The sequence below is a fragment of the Orcinus orca genome, chromosome 19, assembly GCF_937001465.1.
Source record: "Orcinus orca chromosome 19, mOrcOrc1.1, whole genome shotgun sequence".
In the NCBI taxonomy this organism is placed as follows: Eukaryota; Metazoa; Chordata; class Mammalia; order Artiodactyla; family Delphinidae; genus Orcinus; species Orcinus orca.
In genome coordinates this window covers 22,019,132-22,040,396 of record NC_064577.1, presented here as the reverse complement: position 1 = coordinate 22,040,396, position 21,265 = coordinate 22,019,132, and the positions used below count along the sequence as shown (strand labels likewise).

The 21,265-nt window shown below is 54.7% G+C and overlaps 1 protein-coding gene across 1 annotated transcript in view; it reads left to right on the top strand.

Moving 5' to 3' along the window:
* Positions 1–21,265, top strand: part of PRKCA (protein kinase C alpha) — a 368,337-nt gene that overhangs the window by 338,378 nt on the left and 8,694 nt on the right. The window contains exons 14-16 of the mRNA XM_004275403.4: positions 6,244–6,324; positions 11,047–11,154; positions 12,253–12,393. Of these exons, the coding sequence (XP_004275451.1) occupies positions 6,244–6,324; positions 11,047–11,154; positions 12,253–12,393 (330 nt within the window). The remainder of the gene's footprint in view (positions 1–6,243; positions 6,325–11,046; positions 11,155–12,252; positions 12,394–21,265) is intronic.

The window sequence follows — 21,265 nt, the reverse complement described above, 5'->3', positions numbered from 1 at the left end:
TCTTTAAAGCAGTTTATGAATTAAAACAAAGAAGAAGAAGAAGAAGAAGAAGAAATGCAGCCTGGGTGGCCTTTCCCTTCCAAACAAAGGTCCAGGATAGGACTGGGAACGGGGACTGTACTCACCAGGCTTTGAAAGCTCTGCGTTTGCATCCCCTCCTCCCCTCCTCCTCGCTCTCGCTCTCGTTTTCCTTCCTTGCTTCCTTCCTTTTCTCTTCTGTGTTACTTGCTATTTGAAGCCAGGGTCAGTAGTTGCAAACCCTCTTTGTGCCACGTGATCCCCTTCAGGTCCTCGGGGAGCAGAACATACACTGTCCTGCTCTCTGCCTTCCGTTCCCGGGTGTAAAGGAGGCAGGGGGGTGGTTACTGTAACGGGACCTTAAGGCGCCTGTGTTGCCTTTAGAGACGTCGTTTTCTGTTCGCCCCAGTCCTGGCCACCGTGTTCATCTCAACGGGAAATATGTAGTGCAGACTCCAAACCTTCCGTTCTCGTCTTGTGCCAGAATTCCTTTCTACTTATATTATGCATTTTGTCCAGAGCTTTCAAGTATCGCAGGTATTTCTCGTGTGATGAACTAAGATCCTCGATGTGTAAGGTATCACGTTTTAGTGTATTTATCCATTTTCGTGTCACCCTCGCAGGGTGCCCGGCCGCAAGAGACACACGATTAGCCCAAACAGTGGCAGTGAGGGAAGGGGTGGGGGAGGGTGTGTTAATACCACAGAGAAGAGAAACCGGAAGTTTTGCTGCTCTGATCAAAATTAATTCAGTTGCGTGAGAGGGGGATTTTTAATCTGTTTTATTCACTTCTGTGCCTCGTGCCTGGAACAGCATCCAGTACACGGACAGACGATATTTGCTGAGAGAATGAACAGAAGGTTCATCGTTGACAGAATTCCCAGGTGCTGACGATCGTTTCAGAGCATTTAATACATGTGATTAATGCAGCCTCTCATTCAACATGTTTCCTTCGTCTTCCTGTGGGCCTGGGTTAGCTCATTCCCTTGAGTCCCTTTCACCTGCCTGCCGTGCCCGGGGCCTTCCTGCTCCTGCCGTGAGACCCTGTGGAGTTACGCATATTCAACTCACCTGCAATAAACACACGTTTCTATACACACCACGTACTTGCCAGTATGTGGGGTGCTGGGGTTCCAGTGTCACAGATGAGGAAACGGAAGCACAGAGAGGCTAAGCGCCTTGCCCAAGGTCACACAGCTCCTGCGTGGCCAAGCTGGGCTCCGGCAGTCAGGTTCGGCGCTTTCTGGCCGCACTCTGCTTCCTGCAGTGCTCTGGGCTGGTGGGCGCTGCCCCAAACTGGTTTGACTGGGAGCACCTTGGCTGAGCGTTGGGGATGCCTCGTCCATACCCCGCCCCCGGTGTGCTTCCTGTGCACCACGCTCTGGTCCAAGCCTGGCGCTGCCGGAGGTGGACGCAGCTGGGAGACCGTGCCGCCCACCCAGCGACCTTCCAGCAAGCCTCTCGGCTTCCTTCTCAGAACCCTGAGGATGGTTTTCCAGACCGTCTCGAAGGCCCGTGCAGCCTTAGCAGTCCAGCAGTCTGACGAGCACTTTGCATTTGCACTCGAGGTCGGTGGTGTCCGCGGAGCAGGCTTGCACCAGATCCGCTGGCTTCTCCAGCCTGACCTTAGGGAGAGTCTGCTGTGCGGGGTGCTCAGGAGGGCGGCCCGGCCCCTGCGGGGAGAGCCTGGGGTCGAGTGGGGGCAGATAAGCAACCTCAGTGTAACTGACGTGGCAGAGGCGTCGGGATCTGCGTGGCCCTGGGCTGTGGGTCCTGGAGCAGGGAGCTGGGGAGACGCTGAGTGAGCTCAGGGCCCTGTAGCTGTCAGAACGGAACACCCAGAAAACACCCAGGCACGTCATCTTTCTTTCCAAATGGTACTATTTCAACAAGTCAGCATTTCCACCAGCTCCGTGAAGAAGGCCTCCAGTGTCCCATGTTCTAGCCTGGGGGATTTATGATGTTTTTCGAAACAACCATAAGTTTCCCATTCAAATGTTTTTATCGTTGATAAAAGGAGGAAGTAATAGGCTTTGTTTCCCTGAGACAGTCAGAGGACTTGAGCGCGTTCTATGAGTAAAGGCCAGCGTTCCTTTGTGCTGCAGCCTGGCAAGGGCGGCCGACAGGCGGGCCGTTTACTCTAGCGTGGGCACGGGGGCTCGGCCAGGACGCACGCTGGGACGGTGAGGAGCAGAGTCCAGGAAAGCGTGGCCAAGGGCGGGAGCGCGAGTCCCCGGAGCCCTTGAAGACGAGGCTTCGGGGCCACCTGCTGACTCAAGTGGGCGTCGTAGCTATTTAGACCCTGTTAAGCATTTGAACCCTTCTTCGGCAAGAGTCTCCCTACCTGGGCCGGTTCCCGCCATGGCGTCTAGGGAGCCACGCTGACGCAAGAGCGGATGAACCTTCAGTTGAGAAAAGTGGTCCGGATCGTGGAGGCCAAGGCCAGACGTCCAGGGCTCGAATGCCAGCTTTGCCACCTCTGGCTGTGGAGCCTTGGGCAGGCTGCTTAACCTCCCTGTACTTCATTTCCTCATGTCTGAAATCAGACGCTCCTACCGCCAGGGTGTCGTGAGGGCTCCAGGAGCTAAGAAAGAGAAAGACCCCGGGCCTTGGTGAAAGCCCGGGTGGTGACACGGGCTCCAGTCATTGTTGCTGCAGTCAGTAGCACCTGAAGCCTCACCACGCTGCCCCCCGAGTCCTCCAGGGAAGCGTCTGAAGCCCCGTCCGCTTCAGGAGGTCTTGGGGTGTGTAGCCCTGCAGAGGGGGGAGGGGTGGGGGGCCCTGGAGCCACGTCCTTCCAGCTGCTGTGGGCCTTTGGCTTCATAAGAGGCGAGAAGCCGCCCCCCACCCTCTGCCCAGGTCCTGTTCCCAGGCTGGAAGGAGACCACTCACACCCCGCTGTACAAGACAGGCAGCCACTTGTAGCGTCCTGACAGCCCTCAGGCACCTGGCTCAGGGAATCATAACCATGAAGATCGCGGTAACAAGTAGCAGTGAACCTGGATGACAGAGGCCCCGGGTTCTGCCTCTGGCTTCCCTGTGCCGCAGGGAAGGCTGCCGCCAGCCCCTTCCGCCTCTCCTTTTGTGAGTTTCTCTGCGGTGGGAACCATGTCACCGGGGCAGCCCCTCGCCGGGGGGCTGCAGGGGGACAGACATCGCCCGGGCTTGGCTGCCAGCTTCCAAGTGCCAGAGACACCTGCTCCCGTGTCCGTTGGGGACAGACCCAAGACAGCCTCCCGTCCGTTCTGTGGCCCCTGAGCTGCGTCCGCAGCCCAAAGCTGGCCCCCTAGGCTAACAGGAGCCGATAGAACTCAGTCTAGACCAGCCCTGAGCAGTAGAAGTAAATGCAAGCCCCAACTACATGTAAGCAGCCACGTTTTCTTAAAAACTTAGAAAAGAAACGGGTGAAATTAATATCTGATTTAACCCGGTATATCCAAAATGAAAAATTAGCCATGAGATATTCTGCATTTGGGGCACTAAGTCCTCCGAATCGGATGTGTATTTTACACCCAAAGCATTTCATGCCCGTTTGCGCTGGCCGCGTGTCAGAGGCTCATAGCCGCGCGTGGCTCAGTGGCTCCCGCATGGGACAGTGCAGGCCTACACAGCTCACAGGGGACAGTGTCACCAGCACCCTAAATCCTGTGCTTCTAAGTGTTCAGATCTTCAGTGGGGCGCTCTCCTCAACACTGCTTCCCCTTTGCGGTGAGGTTTGGGGTAATTTGGAGGTGTTTGTTACTAGCAGCCGATCGTCGAGGGAAGTACGCTTCGTGCTGAATGTGCGTTTGCAGCGGTGGGCTTGCCCCCATCTCTCGTAGCTTAGATCTTTGAACCGTCTCATTTCATCCAGGGCGTGAGCCAGGGGTGACAGACTGTGAACGTCTCCAGGAGAAGATGCTCCAGCTAAGTCCTAACCCCCGTCCTCTTATTAATAGTTAAAGGCGAAACCTTGTAAGCTCAGTGCAGGGTGAGCTGGCCGGCTCCAGGGGCTGACCAATGCCATCGCCCAGAAACAAGCCATTGGCGCTGAGCCTCCTGCTGTCCTAAGCCTTGGAGGAAGCGCCAGGTGTCATCAGCACAAGTCAGAAGAGCTTAGTGGACCCTGAGAAGCAAGTTGGACCAAAGCTGACAGAGTCAAAACAAACGAAGGAACAAAAGCTTCCCCTGGGCCTGGCTGTCCGGGTGTGTGAATCATTCTGACCAGGATCGGGGCTTCCACACCCCTGACTGCTGCCACTTCTCCAAGCGGGTGGCATCTTCCAGCACCCGAGCAGGGGGTCTGGCTGGGGAGACTGCTCACGTATGTGTAGAAACAGAGCCTGGAATAAAGCGTGGTCCCCCTCATCCAGCCGCCACTGCTCTCCAGCCTCGTAATTCGCACAGCAGTGCGAGGCCTCATCTCAGCCTGTGTTCAGGACAAGCGGAAACTAAGACAGGTGAACAACAGAGTTTTACTGTAGAGCACAGAGACCTATATGCAGTATCCTGTAATAAGCTATAACGGAAAAGAATTTTTTAAAAAGAATATAGATACATACATGTATATACGTATAACCGAATCACTTTGCTGTACACCTGAAACTAACACGATACTGTAAATCAACTCTACTCCAATATAAAAAGTTAAAAAAAACCACTAAAACACTGATTAATGAGAACAGATTGCAGGGCCTGGTTTTAATACAGGTACAAGAACAAGTTTTACTCAAGTGCTTTTGAAATATAGTTACGACAACTGAAGTGATGATTTCAAATCTCATTGAACTAATTCTCAAAGCCCTTTGATTCATAATTTATTAATCCCAGTGCGAGTGATTCCATGTATTTGAAAGCCATAAAGTGCAGTTTTATAATTTTTTTTTTTTTTTTTTTGGCTGTGTTGGGTCTTCGTTTCTGTGCGAGGGCTTTCTCTAGTTGCAGCGAGTGGGGGCCACTCTTCATCGCGGTGCGCGGGCCTCTCACGGTTGCGGAGCACAGGCTCCGGACGCGCAGGCTCAGCGGCCATGGCTCACGGACCCAGTTGTTCCGCGGCATGTGGGATCTTCCCGGGCCGGGGCACGAACCCGTGTCCCCTGTATTGGCAGGCAGGTTCTCAGCCACTGCGCCACCAGGGAATCCCCATAAACTGTAGTTTTAAAACATGCCTGTCAATTTTCAGAGCACCGCTTGTTACCTGATTGGCTTCGGGCGAGTTCCATAAGCTTCTTGCATCTCGGTTCTGTCCCTAAAAAATGAGAAGAGGAATTTCTGGCTCACTGGGTTGCACACAGTGTGTGCAGAGTTATCTGAACACAGTAGGTGCTTGGTGGGTGTGTCTGTCCTCTCCCAAAGAGGATTTCTGTTGCTCTTCTACTTGTTCCAGTCAGGCTTTGATGCAGTCATTTCCCGTCTGGGGACCGGTGTGGCCGCCACCATTCCACGTCATTAGGGAATAACTTAGAGGCCCATTTTCGTAGGGTATTTTGTGCTTTTTATGTTTTCAGGAAAGAACAAAGGTAGTCTTCAAAAGGAATTAAGGCCTCTTTGTAGGTTCCTTTGGTTATCATTTTCTTGTCAAGGAAACGAGCTGTAAAGCTGCCAGATGGAAACACGCGCCCCCTTGGTCCTGCCCACACCGGGGTACGTCAGAGGAGTGTGCATTGCTCGTGCCACGGGGAGAAGTACTCGGAACACGTTAAGGGAATGAGGGTGGGCAGACACACAGGAGGTTAGCTGATGTCCCAGGACGTTTAATGAGACATAGGGGCCGCTTGGAAGATACCCTAGAACACCCCAAAGTCCAGTTTTTCTGCAGAATGGCAGGTGTGTTGTGATAAGTCACGCCTCTCCGAAATCTGAGTCAGTATCACCCCCTTCCACGGGGGCGGTGGGGGGAAGGTGCAGAGCCCCCGTAGCACGTCTGAGAGTCTCAAAGGGGCAAGGTCCCGGGGCCCATCCCCAGCTGCAGACAACTCATTTTCACCCAAGAAGATAAGTAAATCTACCTTCCAGCAGTGCCGTGGCATCTCCCGGTGGATTCAGAAGAGAAATTCCAAAATCATGGGGCGAGAGTTCTCTGTGTGTCTGATTCGAAGGGTCCCCTTCAAAACCCAGTGACAAATGTTACCATCACCTCATTTGCATGCACGGAGTGTGTAAATGACTACACGCTTGACTTCCCTGTTCCAACACAGGCTTTCTGATTGGCCACTAAATGTAGTTGATGTGTTTGTTTTCACACAGATAATCGCTTATCAGCCGTATGGGAAATCCGTGGACTGGTGGGCCTACGGCGTCCTGTTATATGAAATGCTGGCCGGGCAGGTAATGTTTCCCTGTGTTTCCATGCTTGTGTGTTGCCCCGTAACATGAAGGCTCAGCTCTGTGGGGACCACGATAGCAGGACCTGGCCGTGTGGAATGGCTGGCGCTGGTCTGACTCCCCTGATCCTGGTGAAAGAGGGAGAAATTGTACAGAAATGATCTTCTAGTCCTAAAAACCCAAATGGAAAGCTACACCCTGGCGTGTGGACCATACAGCTTTTGCATCACCCGCCAAAGGTCCCTGCACCTTGAGGACAGTGGTGGCCTTTTGTTTTCGGTGTCTCAGCCCTTGGGTGGGATTGGCCTTCACCGCACGTTTCTCTGCAGAAATCACCCCGGCCGCTCCCGGGTGTAGAGCCGGTATTATTGTAAAGGAAGAAGTTAGTTAAACTGGAAGGAGTGTTTTAATAGCCTCTCCCGTCTGCCCTTCTCTCTCCTTGGGCAATTCATTGTAATTTTCACAAAAGCCCAGCGAGGCTGAACTTCCGGTTAAGAAAAGGCAGATTAGGTTTCCCTTGGCTGTGTGACGTGTCAGGTGACCAAGGGCATCGCTGCCTAATGGGGCACTTTCTAAGGTGGTGGCCTTAGTATCTGTGTTACTAGGGTAAGTCACACCCGCTGCTGTTGACAAACAGCTCCCATCCCCAAATCTCAGTGGATTAAGAATGACAGCGGTGCATTTCACACATTTCAGATCTCTGCCATTGTACCTACTAATGACTCTGTCGTGGGCAGCTTTTATTAACTCTCAGCCCTCAAGTGTGCCAGGGAGTGTGCCCGTCCCTAGCCAAGAGCCTTTGTAAGAGAGAATGCAAAGAAACACCCACGTCGAGTAGCAGAGCTGCCCCCAAAGAAATCTTTGTTCCTGGGGAGAAGTCACCCTTTCTGACATGTTACATCCATTGACTCATTTATTATTCATTCAGTGCGTACTTACTCAATGTGCGTGGGAATGGCTGTGAGCAACACAGACAGAGACCCTTCCCTTCAGTAAGGTTACAGTCCAGAGAAAGACAGTAGACAGGCAGATACGGAAATGATGTGCGGGCCCCTCCTCGGCATCCTTGGGAACTGGTTCCAGGACTCCCACGGGTAAACCAGAGTCCTTGGAGGCTCAAGTCCCTTGTATAAATGGTGTGGTAATTGCGTGTAACCCAGGCACGTCCTCCCGTACACTTTACATCATCTTGCTATTACTCAGTATACCTAACACAATATAAATGCTATGTGCCTAGTTGTAACTGCAATATAAATGTTATTTAAGTATCTGTTGGTATGTGGCAAATTCATGTTTTGCTTTTTATTTATTTATTTTGTATTTATTTTGGGCCACACCGCACGGCTTGTGGGATCTTAGTTCCCCGACCAGGGATCGATCCTGGGCCCTTGGCAGTGAAAGCGTGGAGTCCTAACCACTGGACCACCAGGGAATTCCCAAGTTTTGCTTTTTAAACCGTTTTGGACTTTTATTTCATTTTTGATCTGCAGTTGGTGGACTGTAACAGTGATAAGCTAAGAAGAAAAGTAACAAAGCAGAAGGACATAGAGTGTTGGGGGAGGGTTGAAGTTTTAGCTCGGAGCGCCAGGGAGGGCCTCACATAGAAGATAAAGTTAAGACCAGAAGGAAGTGAGAGGATGTCCACGTGCACATCCTGGGGAAGAGCATTCCAGACAGAGGGAACAGCCAGTGCAAAGGCCCTGGGGTGGGAGTGCACAGCTTTACACTTAAGGAACGGAGAGGAAGCCGCCCATGTGGCTGGAGTGGAGTGAGCTAGAGACGGAGTAGGAGGCTGAGATCAGAGAGGAAGAGAGGGCACCAGGCCCCGGGCCGTGGAGACCATCGCGAGACCATTGGCTTTCCCTCTGGGCTGGGAGACCCCCGTGGTCTCTCCTTTCTCTCTTTCGTTGTGTCTTACATCATATAGATATTAAAGTTGTCTTTTAAGTATTAAAAGATGAGGTTCCACCTATATTTGGTCTTTATTTCTCAATGATGTTGAGACTTGATATTTAAAAAGTGGTTTGTGTATTATTTATTTAGGTTTCTTCCCCCAAGGAACCATTCTTCTTAAGGCTATATACTTCCGTGTGCAAACACAGAAAAGCCAGTTCCGTAGAACCATTGTCAGCGAGACAGCCGCTGGCAGAACACAGATCGCCTGCACCTTAAGTTAATTTCCCCTCCTTGGCATTTTGACAGTAAAATTTGACTGAATTGTTTGCCCCCGTGGGAGCTATCTGTTCGCAAAGGCGCAGAAAGCTGAGTTCCCCTCGAGACCCCACTCAAACGTTCTGACTCTGGAGTCCAGGAAACAAGCCCTGCTTTCATTCAGAGTCACATGGAAATGGCGACCCTCCTTAAATACGGCATTTGAAAAGCATCCCACGTTGGGATGCAGTGTCGTCGGGCCCCACTGCGGGTCCTCTAACTCTCCACCGCGCCTGCCACAAACACGGGGTTTTCATTTCAGAACCCCCTTCTTAAGTCCTGATGACCCCTCAGGGCAAATTTAAACATGTTCCTGGGCCGTGACTCAGCCCAGAAAGGATAATGAAGGCTCTGCTCAGGTCACGCCCACAAGCTACAGGGAATGGATGTCCTTATTGAAAAGGGAGATTAATTATCAACTTGTCGATGGGGTTGAGGTCTCAGTGTATCCTCTGTAATCACAGAGGGCTGAAGTTGAGCAGGAAGAGAAGACAGTTTATCGCAGTTTTCTTCTCGTTTGCTTTATTTGCTGTCCGCAGGCAGGGGGACAGTGGAGTGTGAAACACCCTGAGTCTTCCTGCAGCTCCTGGATCGCTTGACAAATAAGATTACGTTCGCGCATAAATCGTATTTACCCGGCCCGGTAACGAGCATCTTGCTGCTCAGAGCGTCTGGGCGTTCGTCACAAAGCACCCAGCCCTCTCCTCTTATGTGCCTTCCCGCCAGGGTCACTTATGCTTGGTCTCCATTCCTGGTGACTCGGTAACGAGTCCTTTATCCCAGAACTGCAGCCAGAATTGTCCCTGGGTACTCCCCCCCCACCCCGCATCAGTGATCTGTACATGACCATGGCAGGGCCCCCGTGACCACTGACTAGTCAGTGATTCCGGAACCATTCTGGGAAGCGTGAACCTCACCCCTCACTTGCCTATTTAAAATCCACAAATTACACATCACCAAGGAGAGCACTCCCCGTTCAGACATTTTTTTACACCAAGCCAGGCCTTCAGTTAGCAGGTAGCTTAGCTTGAAACAGTGAGTCCAGATCTGTAGAAATCTAAAACTGTAACACAGGGATGGGGGAAAGAGGGAAGGGAAGCCATCCAAAATGGTCCTGTATGCGAGGACTGCACCGCACGTCACCCCTGGGTCCCCAGGCTCCGTCGCTGGGGGGGAAGGTGCATGTGACTGTAATGCTCCACCGTTGACAGGCCTTCAGCACCCGGGCCTGAGAGCAAGCAGTGACCTGGGAGGGTGCTCCCTGGGCGACCTGGAGAGATTGACCGGGAACCATCGGAATGTTCACATCATCCCACACCTGGGAGTTATTCTTAGGAAGTCAGGGAGGAAACAGTGATGTGCACAGAGATGTTGGTAGAAGTGTCAGTTATTAGAAGACAACGCTGGAAGCAGGTATATATGTGCCCTGGACACACGAGTCCATCTCCGACGATGTGTCACCTCACAGCGTTAGCCTGACCGGGAGCACGGGTAGCTACAGAGAAACTGTGGGGGGGGCAACAGCCAGTGAAAAACAAGGAACTCCACACTATACGTCGTGATTTGAAAATAACTGCCTGTTTTGCAGGCGTCACGGAACAGGTGCTCAGGAGAAGTAGGTTGATGCTGTCAGGCAGAGAAGCAGTGGGATGGGCAGGGGGACCGGCCTCCGCGCTGGCCCTCGGCCAATACCAGCATCGGCACCCCGCACCCTTCATTGGGCACTCACTGGGCACGAGACAAAAGCTCAGACACTTTAGACTCACCAGGGAGCCCTGTTTTACAAATTGGAAAACTGCGAACAAAAGAGGTGGGTCACTGCCCATGGACACCCAGCCAGGAGGCGGCAGGGCCCGCGTTCTGATCCAGAGCCACCTGGCTTTAAAGCTGTGAGCTGCCCCCGTGCTGCCGTGCCCCCCACTGTCCAGGTGGGGATTGCAAACGCGGTAGAAGAGGACAGAGAGGTGCCCAGGGGATGGCAAGCCCCCGTCACCGCCGCCGTGCCGGCGGCAGGCCCCCGACAGAGCAGAGGGCCCGGGTGTGGATTCCTGGGCCTGGGGAGAGCCCTCTATGCCCGTGTTCTGCGTCCCCTTCACCCCAGGTTCAGAACCCAAAGGCATCCGCCTTCTCCACCCTCGCGCACCTTCTGAACACAAGGCCATCTGTAACCTCACTTGATCGTAGTGAGATTGTTTAACACATAATTACAAGATTAATGGGTTAATTGTAACTTATTTGCAAATCCTTAAAAACATTACTCAAAAACACCTTCCCTGAAGAGTGTTTGGGGTTGCCCAGAGTGAGGCAAGGGACAGAGGAGAAAATGAAAAACACACCCGACCGCCAACCTAATGAAAGACAGCCCGCGAGGTCATCTAGCTAAGCCTGCAGCCTGCCGCGTGCATGTGGGAGAGGTCCGCTCTGTTTCCCGGTGCTGGGTTGGGTGTGCGGGCGCCGTGGCAAGGTGTGGAATCGCTCAGCCTAGGCGCCCCCTCCCCCTCTCTTCCGGCGCAGCCTCCGTTTGATGGCGAGGATGAAGACGAGCTGTTTCAGTCCATCATGGAGCACAACGTCTCGTACCCGAAGTCCTTGTCCAGGGAGGCCGTCTCCATCTGCAAAGGGGTAGGTAGGCTTGGGTTCCTTTGGTGGCCGTGGACAAGAGGGTCCACTGGGGAGATGCCATGCAGACGGTTCTAAGAGGCACTGTGGGGGGACCACATGCCCACGCCACTGGGTTTGCAGTTAACTCGTCACGCTTTTTTTTTTTTTTTTTTTTTTTTTTGCGGTACGCGGGCCTCTCACTGTTGTGGCCTCTTCCATTGCGGAGCACAGGCTCCGGACACGCAGGCTCAGCGGCTATGGCTCACGGGCCCAGCCGCTCCGCGGCATGTGGGATCCTCCCGGACCGGGGCACGAACCCGCATCCCCTGCATCGGCAGGCGGACTCTCAAGCACTGCGCCACCAGGGAAGCCCCAACTCGTCACCCTTCTTGTGACAGCACTGTTTTTTCCGAACCATGAGTCTCTGAGGGCATCTTGGTCCAGGCAGTAAATAGGCATGTGCTGCTTGTTATATAGCATCCTGTGTGATACTGGCCTGTGATACTTCCGGCACACACGGTTTTTAGCAATTGCGTGCCCTTTTACGTATGTGTTCTTAATGCACGTAGAGAATGGCAGCTCCTGAAACAGTATATAGAGACGGCTACTTAAATTCTTCTTGTGTTTGCTGTGGGTCCAGATTGCTTCCCCGTTTCCTTATCACAGAAATCACTGTAGAAAGGCCCACTCGTGTCCCCATTGTGTGAGTTGGCGTCACTCAGAGCATCGTAAGACGTGGTCCAGGCATCCCTGCCGTCAGGGCTGGGGGCAGCGCAGCAATAGAGCGGGCGCTGGACCTGGCATTCCCTTTTCCCCTGGTTTTTGAGGGGGTCTTTCTGTTTCTCTTTCTTTTTTTTCCAGCTTTATTGAGGTGTAATTGACAAATAAAATGGTAATATATTTAAAGCACACACTGTGATGGTTTGATGTATGTGTACAGTGTGAAAGGACTCCCACAGTTGAGTTAATACATCCGTCACCTCACATCACCTTTGTTTTTTTGGTGAGACTGCTTCTGTCCTGCGGTCAACGGACTCAGTTGTACTATCCAGGACTGTCAACTGCAGTCACCAGGTTACCATGCTCCACGTGAGAGCTCTCTCTCCTCCCACTTTCTAGCTGATGACCAAACACCCCGGCAAGCGGCTGGGCTGCGGGCCCGAGGGAGAGCGGGACGTGCGGGAACACACCTTCTTCCGGAGGATCGACTGGGAGAAGCTGGAGAACAGGGAGGTCCAGCCGCCCTTCAAGCCCAAAGTGGTGAGTCGGGGCCGCGGCCGTTTCCCGAGCCCTGTTTCCCCCGATCCCGGGGGCTTTGTCGGCAGAGAGGGGGCTGCTGACCGCCGGCCTCTGCAGGCCCCAGCCTGGCCCTTGCGCGCGAGGTCTGAGCTGACCTTGAGCGTCAGGGGAGCCTGTGGCACCTGTGCCCCAAAGAGGGCAGCAGAGTCCCCCGGATGACGCGAGGACTGGGGCAGGTCGGCTTCGGGGCCCGGGCCTCGTGCGCCCCACGTGGCTGTCGTCCTTGCGCTGAGTCCTCGGCAGGACCCCGTCCGCTGCAGCTCTCCTGGCTTGGCCTCGCCCGACGGGAGCCCTGCGGCATAACTGGGCCTCAGCTGGCCCCCGGCGGCCCGGGCGCGGTTCCCACGCTGGCCAGCCCTGCCGCGGGGGCTGTGTGCCCGCTGGCATCGCCGGCACTGCTGCCTTTGTTCAGACACATCCTGTCTGACTTCTGGAGTCTCCCGTTTGTTTGGGGTTTGGGGTTTTTTTGCATTTATTTGGCAAACACTACGCCCCAGGCCCTCCCTGCTCTCAGTGCTTTACAAATTCGTTCATTTAGCCCTCACAGCGACCCTGTGAGGTAGCTACAGTTGTCCCCAGTTTACAGTTGAGAACCCTGCGGCACAGAGAGGCTGAGTCACTTGCTGGAGGACACACAGTGGGTGGTGGAACCAGGGTGCAGACTTCGGTGTTGTGGCCCGCGATCCTTTCCCCACTGCACAGTGGCTCGTCTTCACGTCTATGCCCCTGGAGATAAACCGAGGGTCTGTAAGACGTCTGCCCCCTCACTCACCCCACCTGCGGCCCTGCCGTGCCTCCCAGGCAGTCCCGCTTTGCCCCGCACCCCGTTTCTGAGGGCCGGGTGGATCCATGCCTTCCGGCTCCGCCCCGTCTCGGCCGGGATGGGGTGGGCTCCCGAGAGCACCGGGTAGCAGCTTTGCACCACAGTCGGCTTCAGAAGCACCCCCAGTGGTGACGCGGCCCAAATCTGTCTCGTCTGACAGGTGCCCGTGAGCTGGCTGAGGGGACCCTCCCGGGGCGCTAGGGCACCGGCTGGGCGGCTCAGGGCTTATTCTTAGAGCGGCAGCTTTCTCATCCAATGTGCTTATGTGGCCTCTCCTCCTGCTGGTGGCGAGCCCACGGATTTTATTTTTCCAAGATACTTTTAGCACAAACCGAAGAAAACCTAAAATCGGGTCAGTTGACTTCCTCCTGAGTTGGCGTTTCAAGGAGGGGCCTTATGTCTCCTCTGCGCCGTCTTCTCTGCAGCCAGTTCTGGGCCCTGAGTCAGGAGGCTCTCCTAGGAGAGGATGCCGGCCCTCCAGGTTACAAAACCTGGTTTTAAGAGGGAGGAAGATGAAGACAGTGATAAATGGCGCTGCCGGCGTCTCAGAGGAATATTGTTAGGGATTTTCTATCTTCCCTTTCATATCTCTTTAGCCTTCTTAAGTTAAGTATGAAAGGTGTACAGTAGCAGCCTACACACAGCTTAGTTTCTGTACAGGAACAACGTAGAGACGCACGCTGACCCTGCTCTGCCTGTCGAGCAAAACGCAGCTACTTGTCAGTCACGTTGCAGAAGGAGGCTCCATGCAGCGAAGTCAACCGTGATTTATCCATCTTCCTTTTCTGCTTATTCCTGCCTCACTGGCAGAAGAAGTTGTGTCTTCTCATAGCTTCCCACCTATGGCAACGGTGGCCCTGAACTCAGATGAGGGGAAGCCAGAGGGTCCTTGGCTCCGACAGCCAAGAATGCACCGTTCCCCGTGGGCCACAGAACTCACTGGACCGCATGGTCACAGCCCGTGGCAGGCAGTTGAGCCGGGAGCTGGGTCTGGGGCGGGGAGTGTATTTATTTATTCCTGGAACGCTGCTGCTGTCTGGTCATTGTTCAACCGAGTGCTGGTTAAATTTTTAAAAAAGAATAAACTGCGTCTGGCTGTGAAGAAACAGCCCCCGAACTCACAAACAGACGTGGAAATCATGGACCAAGGCCCTAAAACGGACGGATTCGTGCGAAGGGCCTGTCTGGTGAGAGCTCATCTGCTCGCGGTGAGACGGCCCAGGCAGAAACCCACGTTGTGCTGGGGAGTCTGGACACAGAAAAGGAAGAAGCTGGGAGAAAATGCAGAAGGACAGGGGATGGGAGAGGCGGGAAGCGGAAACCACGGTGGGTGCAAGCGGCCACGGGAACAAGCAGCAGACTTTTTGTCCCAAAGCAGAAGAGCGTCAAGGGCATGGGGACAGGTTGGAGGGTTCTGGCCCCCAGAGAGTTCATCCCTACAGCAAGCCCCCTGCACGGCCGCAGAATGAGGCCCTTATCTCAGGAAGGGGCATCTCAGCGGTCTCCCGGGACACTGCGCTGGGGCGGCAAGACCACGTGCCAGGAGCAATAGTGGCCGTTCCCACCTGCAGGAAGCAGCGTACGGCACGCTGCCGTCGAGGCTGCCAGACACGTGGGGCTTGACACGGCAGCAGCAGAGGAGACCCGACGGCCTCTGAGTTACTCCGCGAGAGGGGTTCCCGGCTTTCTCGGGGGAAAGTGTAGTTCCCTCACCCAGAGCCAATTACAGAGTCAAAAGAGTTTCTAGATAAAACCCGGAGCTGCGTCCTCTCTGGCGGGCAGCGTTGTTGTTTAGAGAGAGATGCGGTGGCACCAGCCTGGCTTTCGCTGCTGAGAAACCCGTCAGGCAGGTGTTTCTGCCAGAGGCTCTTCCTCAGCGCGTGCAGTGAACCCGACGCTGAGAGCAGCTCTCCTCCTCTGAGCAGTGTTTGTAGCCCTGGCTGGCTACCGTGTCTGTCTGGGTGAAGTCTGCTCGATGCGTTTGTAGCAAGTGCTGGGGAATCAGTTTCCCTGAGACTTATCGTATTAAGGACCGTTGGCCCCTGGCTCCCGCGAAATCAAGGCCTTGGTTACTGTGAACACCAGCAGCAGGTGCCCGCGGTTGTCGGGAGATCAGGCTTGCCTGTAAGCTTGGGAGTCTTATGTTTGTTTTAGTTTTTACGTTCGTTTTGGACCCTCCAGTGAAAGTTTTTGCAGCGTCACTGACTTCCCTCAGCTGAGCTACCGTACCAGTGGGCAGCCAGCGCTTCCCTGGAGGGTCGGGGCTCCCACGGTGCCCTGGCTCTGCTCACCTTCCCGTCTCCCGGAAGCTGCAGCAACGTGCTGGCAGATGTGGGCTCCACCGTCCCGGTGCATGGCGCCACGCACTGGGTCCGCGAAGAGGCTCCAGCAGAACGTTCCATCCACGGCAACATTAAGGGTGGGTCTGCAGTGCAGTGGCAGCCTGGGTTCTGTTCAAGGCCGCACGTGAAGGAGGGCGGGGAGAGGGGTGACAGTGTCAGGCGGGTGGAACTGTGGCCTTCCCCCCGAGGGGGGCGAGTCTGGAGGCTCAGGGGTGCACCAGCTCCAAGAGGGAGTCGGGAGCCTGCCCTGCGGCCCCCCACGGTGGGAGAATCCGTGGCCCGTGTGCGACTGTGAAGGTGAAGATGATTTGCTAGGAAGCGGGCCCATCCTCGCGTGCTGGTTTCTTTGGAAAAACCGAAGCCAAAGGAAAAGCAGACGGCTGTGCTGTGATGCTCTCCTGGAGAGTGTTAGCAGCTCCGCAGCGTCCCTTCCTCCCTGTGGAACAAAAGCACAAGGCAAGCTGGTTTCAGTTTTCTCTTTACTTGCCTCTCTGTGAAGGAGGAGGTCCCACGAAAGGACGATGGCCCAGCGTCCTGAGCACCCCCCGCAGAAGGAAAGCTCTTCCTGTTTGCTTTTCCTGAAACCATAGAAGGCCTGCATCTTACTCCCTGCAGGCTGCCCTCAGAGGCACACGCGAGCCCGAGATCCTGAGCCAGCGTCACTCTGAATTTTGTAGGCATTTGTCCTGATTTATTATTCATGTGAATAAAATGCCCAAGAAGAGCCTTCACGTCTCCGTTCAGCCCACCCACGAGGAATAACAGTCTCCGCAAGCATCGGAAGCAGAGAGGTAATTGGTGCTTCCCTTTCTGGATTCTATCCATTGGCACCAACGAGCAGAAGAGCTAGTTCACAGGCCGGCCAGAAGCGCCCCCTGTACTGAAATGGTTATTAGAAATTAATCTACGAAGTGAACACTGAGAAGTGTATCCAGGATTGATGGGTGAGCAGAGCACTTTAGAAATAGGCATGTCTATCTCAGGTAGGCTTTCTTGGGAAATTGCTGCCGTTATTTTATCAAAAAGAGAAAAAGGAAGAGAAGGACTTTCCTCGGGTCTGCAGTGAGATGCACGGTCAGGTTCATTTTCCTGATGGCCTCAAAGCCCTTTTTCTCACAGGGTCATTAGTTTGTTTAGATAGTTTGATGATGGTTTGATTATCAAAGTTAATGCAGTATTCTCTTTAATATTTTTTATTTATTTTGAAATAATTATTAATTTCAGACTTGCGGAAGAGTTGCAAAGGCAGTGTAAAGAATTGCTGCATCTCCTTCACCCACATTCCCTCAGTGCTACCATTTCAGCACATTCCCTGTGCCATTCTTCCTCTGCACCTCTGTGAGGGCGTGTAGGCAAGGACACACATGTACATATTTTCTTTTCTGAACCATTTGAAAGTAAGTTGCAGACTTACACCTAAATAATGCCTCTTTACACCTAAATAATTCCATGTGTATTTCCTAGAACTAAGGACATCCCATGGCACTGTATTCTTTTGATAATTGCTCTGAGAAGTTATTTGTACAGGGTAGCAGCTCTCCAGGTCACAGGAGAAGAAGACCCTGGAGTGGACGGCAGCCTCGGGTTCTCCCAGGTGGCAGGTGGGGTTCATCCTCTTGACCTTTCCGTGGAACCAAAGCAGTGATGCTAATTAAAATCAAGATTCTCAAGGCTCAGGGAGCTTCTCTGACAACATACGGACACTAACCAGCCTTGGGAGGCTAGAATCTGCCGTATTATGGTGTGCTGAGGTGGGACTTAAGCCTTGGAACCCACGTAAGAGCACCTTCTCCTTGGTTAATTGGAGGCAGGATGTCTTCCTATTCCTTGGTAGTTATGCTCCCAGACGCTTTTCTGCTTGAGAGAGAAATGGGAAGAAAGGAGGCTTTTGAATAATTATCAACATGAATAAGGAGCGCTCTCGCAAGGCTCAGGGAGCTGCCGGCGGGGAGTCACGGGGAATGCAGGCCCTGCGGGCCTCTGGCCGAGGGAATGGACCAGTCCGGTACCCATGGTCCGGAGTGAAGGCGCCGTGATGCTGGGCATGACAACAGCCACTCTTGGAAAAGCGGCCTTGAGCGCCCTGAAGCTGGCCGTGCGTGTAAAGAAAGACCAGGCGGCGTGCGTGTTCTCGTTGCAGAGGGTACAGGCCACGGCAAGCCAGAACCTTTGCCCTCAACGACACGGGGCTCTCACCTGCAGGAACCTAACCATTTAGTGTGTCCGTCTTCAAAGCCGCCTCCAGGCCAGAAGTGGCCTTTCCTGAGAGGTGCTCTGAGGCGGCAGGTGAGGGGAGCCCTGTTTAATTTTGTCTGAGAAAATAGGGCCTGTCTCCAGGGAACGCTGGCAGGAGGTGAAAGAGGCCCCAGTCCCTTTTTAAAAAAATTATTGTTAAAATACAGTCTCCTTGCGGTGAAAGAGACGGTTAAGCAGTAGAGAAGGATATAAAATGAAAAGGCGGGATCTCCCTCTCCCCAGGGACCACTCCCGCTGCCCACTTGACATTTCCGTAACCTTCCAGAAAGCTGTACGCGTGCATGAATCTATACACTTTGTCCCTACGTTGCTCACATGGGCGTGTGGCCTCCTTTGCGTGGGGCCCGCTCCTTTCCTTTTGTCCCCAGGCCGGGCACTGACTGTTTTCCAAATCCTCTCCTCTGCCCATTCTCCTTCTCCAGACTTTCTGCACCAAAATGCACTGGCTTCAGTGGGCGTCCAGGCCTTCGGTGAGCACATCTCCAGAACCTTGGGTGACGCAATGCGCAAACTAACCTCACTTCCTCCCATAACCCTTGGCGTGCGCTCCTGCTGTGCTGGCCCTGCACGGAGGCCCCCCGCCCAGCATGCTGATCTTAGGAAGGGCAGACCCCAGCTGCCGCCCGGCGGCCCAGCCCACTCGCTGGACGGTTCCCTGGTGTGGACGTGACCTCCCAGGAGGCGCCCACTCCTTTCTGCCGCTGGTTTAACTACATGAAGAGTCAGGGATACGAGCCCACTGCTGGCCGTGTCCTCACCACCCCTCCACGGGGACCACGGCGCGGGGCTGAGGTCAACTCCCCAGGCCGGGGCTCGGGACGCGGGGACGGTTCCCCTAAGACGAGCCAGCTGCGTCTGGTCCTCGGCGCAGACGGTCCCCACCCTGCGAAGCTTCCTCTCTCCTTCGTCGCGCTGCTCACCTTTACTCTGGCTTTGTTCTACACCCTCGTGCTCTCCCGGGGTCGGTTTGGCATTTTGCTCTGTAACGGCAGCGTGTTCGAGCTACTCACACTCACCCTAAGTCCCGCGCCGGTGACCATGAGGTTAATTTCTACGTCATCGAGACACCAAGGTGTAAGGCACAGGCTTGAGACCAGCACATGTGTGGTGCATTCTGGGTGGCCTCTGCCAGGTAAGAGTCACAGCCGAGAGGCCCACAGCCCGGCTCAGGCTCCGCCCCTTCCCCACGGCCCCCCGCAAAGATGCAGAGGCTGTGAGCCGACCGACCGGGCGCCACGCGGGGCTCCGGGTGGGGAGCGGCGCATCCCAGATCCCACCCGGGGCTTTGCCACACGTCTGCCATCTCGCTTTCTCCTGGATTCATTTTACTCGTCGATGATTTTACCAAATGGGTGGGAGCGTCCAGAAAACAGAGGAGTGAAGTCCTGAATCCAGAGCTACGGCAGGAGATAGACTGTTAATAGTGTTCCACTCGTCCTTGGCCTGTAATCAGTGGCCGTCTCCACGCCGGGCACGTGTGCTGCGTGTGGCGTCGTAGGTCTGTATCAGGCCTGGTCATCTAGAAAGGGTCGCACACATGCCGTCCCTCTGACCTCACAACAGCCGTGGGAGGTGGGTGTTCGCATCCCCGTCTATCTTTACAGAGAGGCACGTGCGCTGCCCAAGCTGACCCCGGCTCCTGGCCTCTGATTGGGTGCTTCATCCCCACCGTACCCCGGGTCTCCGCCTGGTGTCAAGTGCGTCACCGCGAACACGGAGGCCGTCCGGTCTCGGGGATGGCCAGAGGAGCTGTCCGGGCGCACATGCTGGCCCAGCCGTGCTCGGGCCACTTCCTCCGCCCTCCCCCCCGAATCTTTGTCCCAAGCAGTCGTGGGGACCTCACGTCCTGCGGGCATCCTGGCAGCTTCAGTTGGCGAAAGGTGTGGGTGGCCTCCGGAGCTGGGGCAGCGCACACACAGCCGTGGGGTTCTGCTCACAGCTAGCGAGTGCTGCCTTCACCTGCTGTGTCCTCAGGTGGCGGAGAGCCCCGAGGCCGTGGACACGCCAGCCTGCCTGGTGTCCCCCGCACCCTCCATTCGGTCCCCGGGCCTCTTCTGGCTGCCTCTCAGATCCAAGATGGCGCCCAAGAGCCATTTCCCGCCAAGCTGATGGCCCTGGTGAGACTGGCTCACAGGTGGCCGGGAGACTCTTCTCTACCGTAAAAGACAATAGCTGGTTAAAGCCATTGTTTGTCTTTTCCCCAGGGATCCAAAGGGCCCTGAGTTTAATTATCCCGTGCAGTGGGTGGTGGTGGCGCGGGTGGTGGTATGAGGACAGTTGCATTTCTTGCACAAACGTCTTGAAAGACAAGTAGTTCAAGATCTTCTCCAATTTGACCTGAAGGAGGCTATTTCTGCCCTGATTTCGCTGAGTTGCGGAGCGCTCATTTTTAAAGCACCGGGAGACCCTCTGTGGTGGAAAAGTAAGTGCTGACTGTCATCGAGCCAAACCCGTAAAAGCAGCCGAGCTGCCCCCGCCCCTTGGGGGCGGGTCTTCCGTCCGGTGTGATCCCCCTCGGGGTCAGATACCCTCCTGAGCCTTGGACCTCAGCTCATCCTCAGACCCCGCCTTCAGCTCTTCCAGACGCGGCCCCCCACGGCTTGCCGAGAGCCTCTCACAGTCACAGAGCTTTCATTCTTTGCCGCCGCTTGCCCGCTCGGGGTTGGGTTGACCCGGTCTCCGCCATCCCCCTTGGCCCCCGCCAGCAGCATGGTCACGGCACGCAGCTTACATGCCGAGGATTTCCGTCCGCGCGTCACCACCCCGGGCTTCACAAGCTGCGCAGCCTTTTAGGAGGAGCCTCCTCTGGACACGGCTTCAGAACTTCCCGTCCTCAGGCATCATCCCATCCCCAGGCTCCTCCGTGTTGATGGTCACGTGGTCCCCCTTCTGAGACCTTGGGATCTCTTCGTTTACTTTGTTTTTTATTTTTCTTTGGCGGCGGAGCCCTGGCTTTGAGAAATTCTCGTTGGAAGCTGATCTGCGAGTACTCTGCAGGAGGTGCTCAGGGGAAGGTGTCAGTCTTTCCTTTGAGCCTTGTGGTTGCACAGAGGCTGTGTGATGTGTTCACAGGACAGACGGACGGGCCTGGAGCTGGAAGGACGGGTCTCCAGCTAGCGGAGGAGAGAGAATTCACCATGTCGCCGTCCTCTTCCTCTTAGGGACTTCTCCTTTTATTTTTCTTCCCAGAAATTGCTTCTCACTCATCTTTGCGTAGTCAGTGAATACCAGGAATCAGTGAAGGAAGTAAGCTCTTCCTAAGGAAGCACACGTGCCAGCTGCTGGGAGCACCCAGAATAGATTTGCTTGGAACCTTCCAGGCAGTGGGTGTTGATTAATCGGAGTCCCGAAGGATGTTCTGCTCACAGCCGAGTCCCCGAGGCTGTAACACTTAAGTACAAGACTCCTGCCC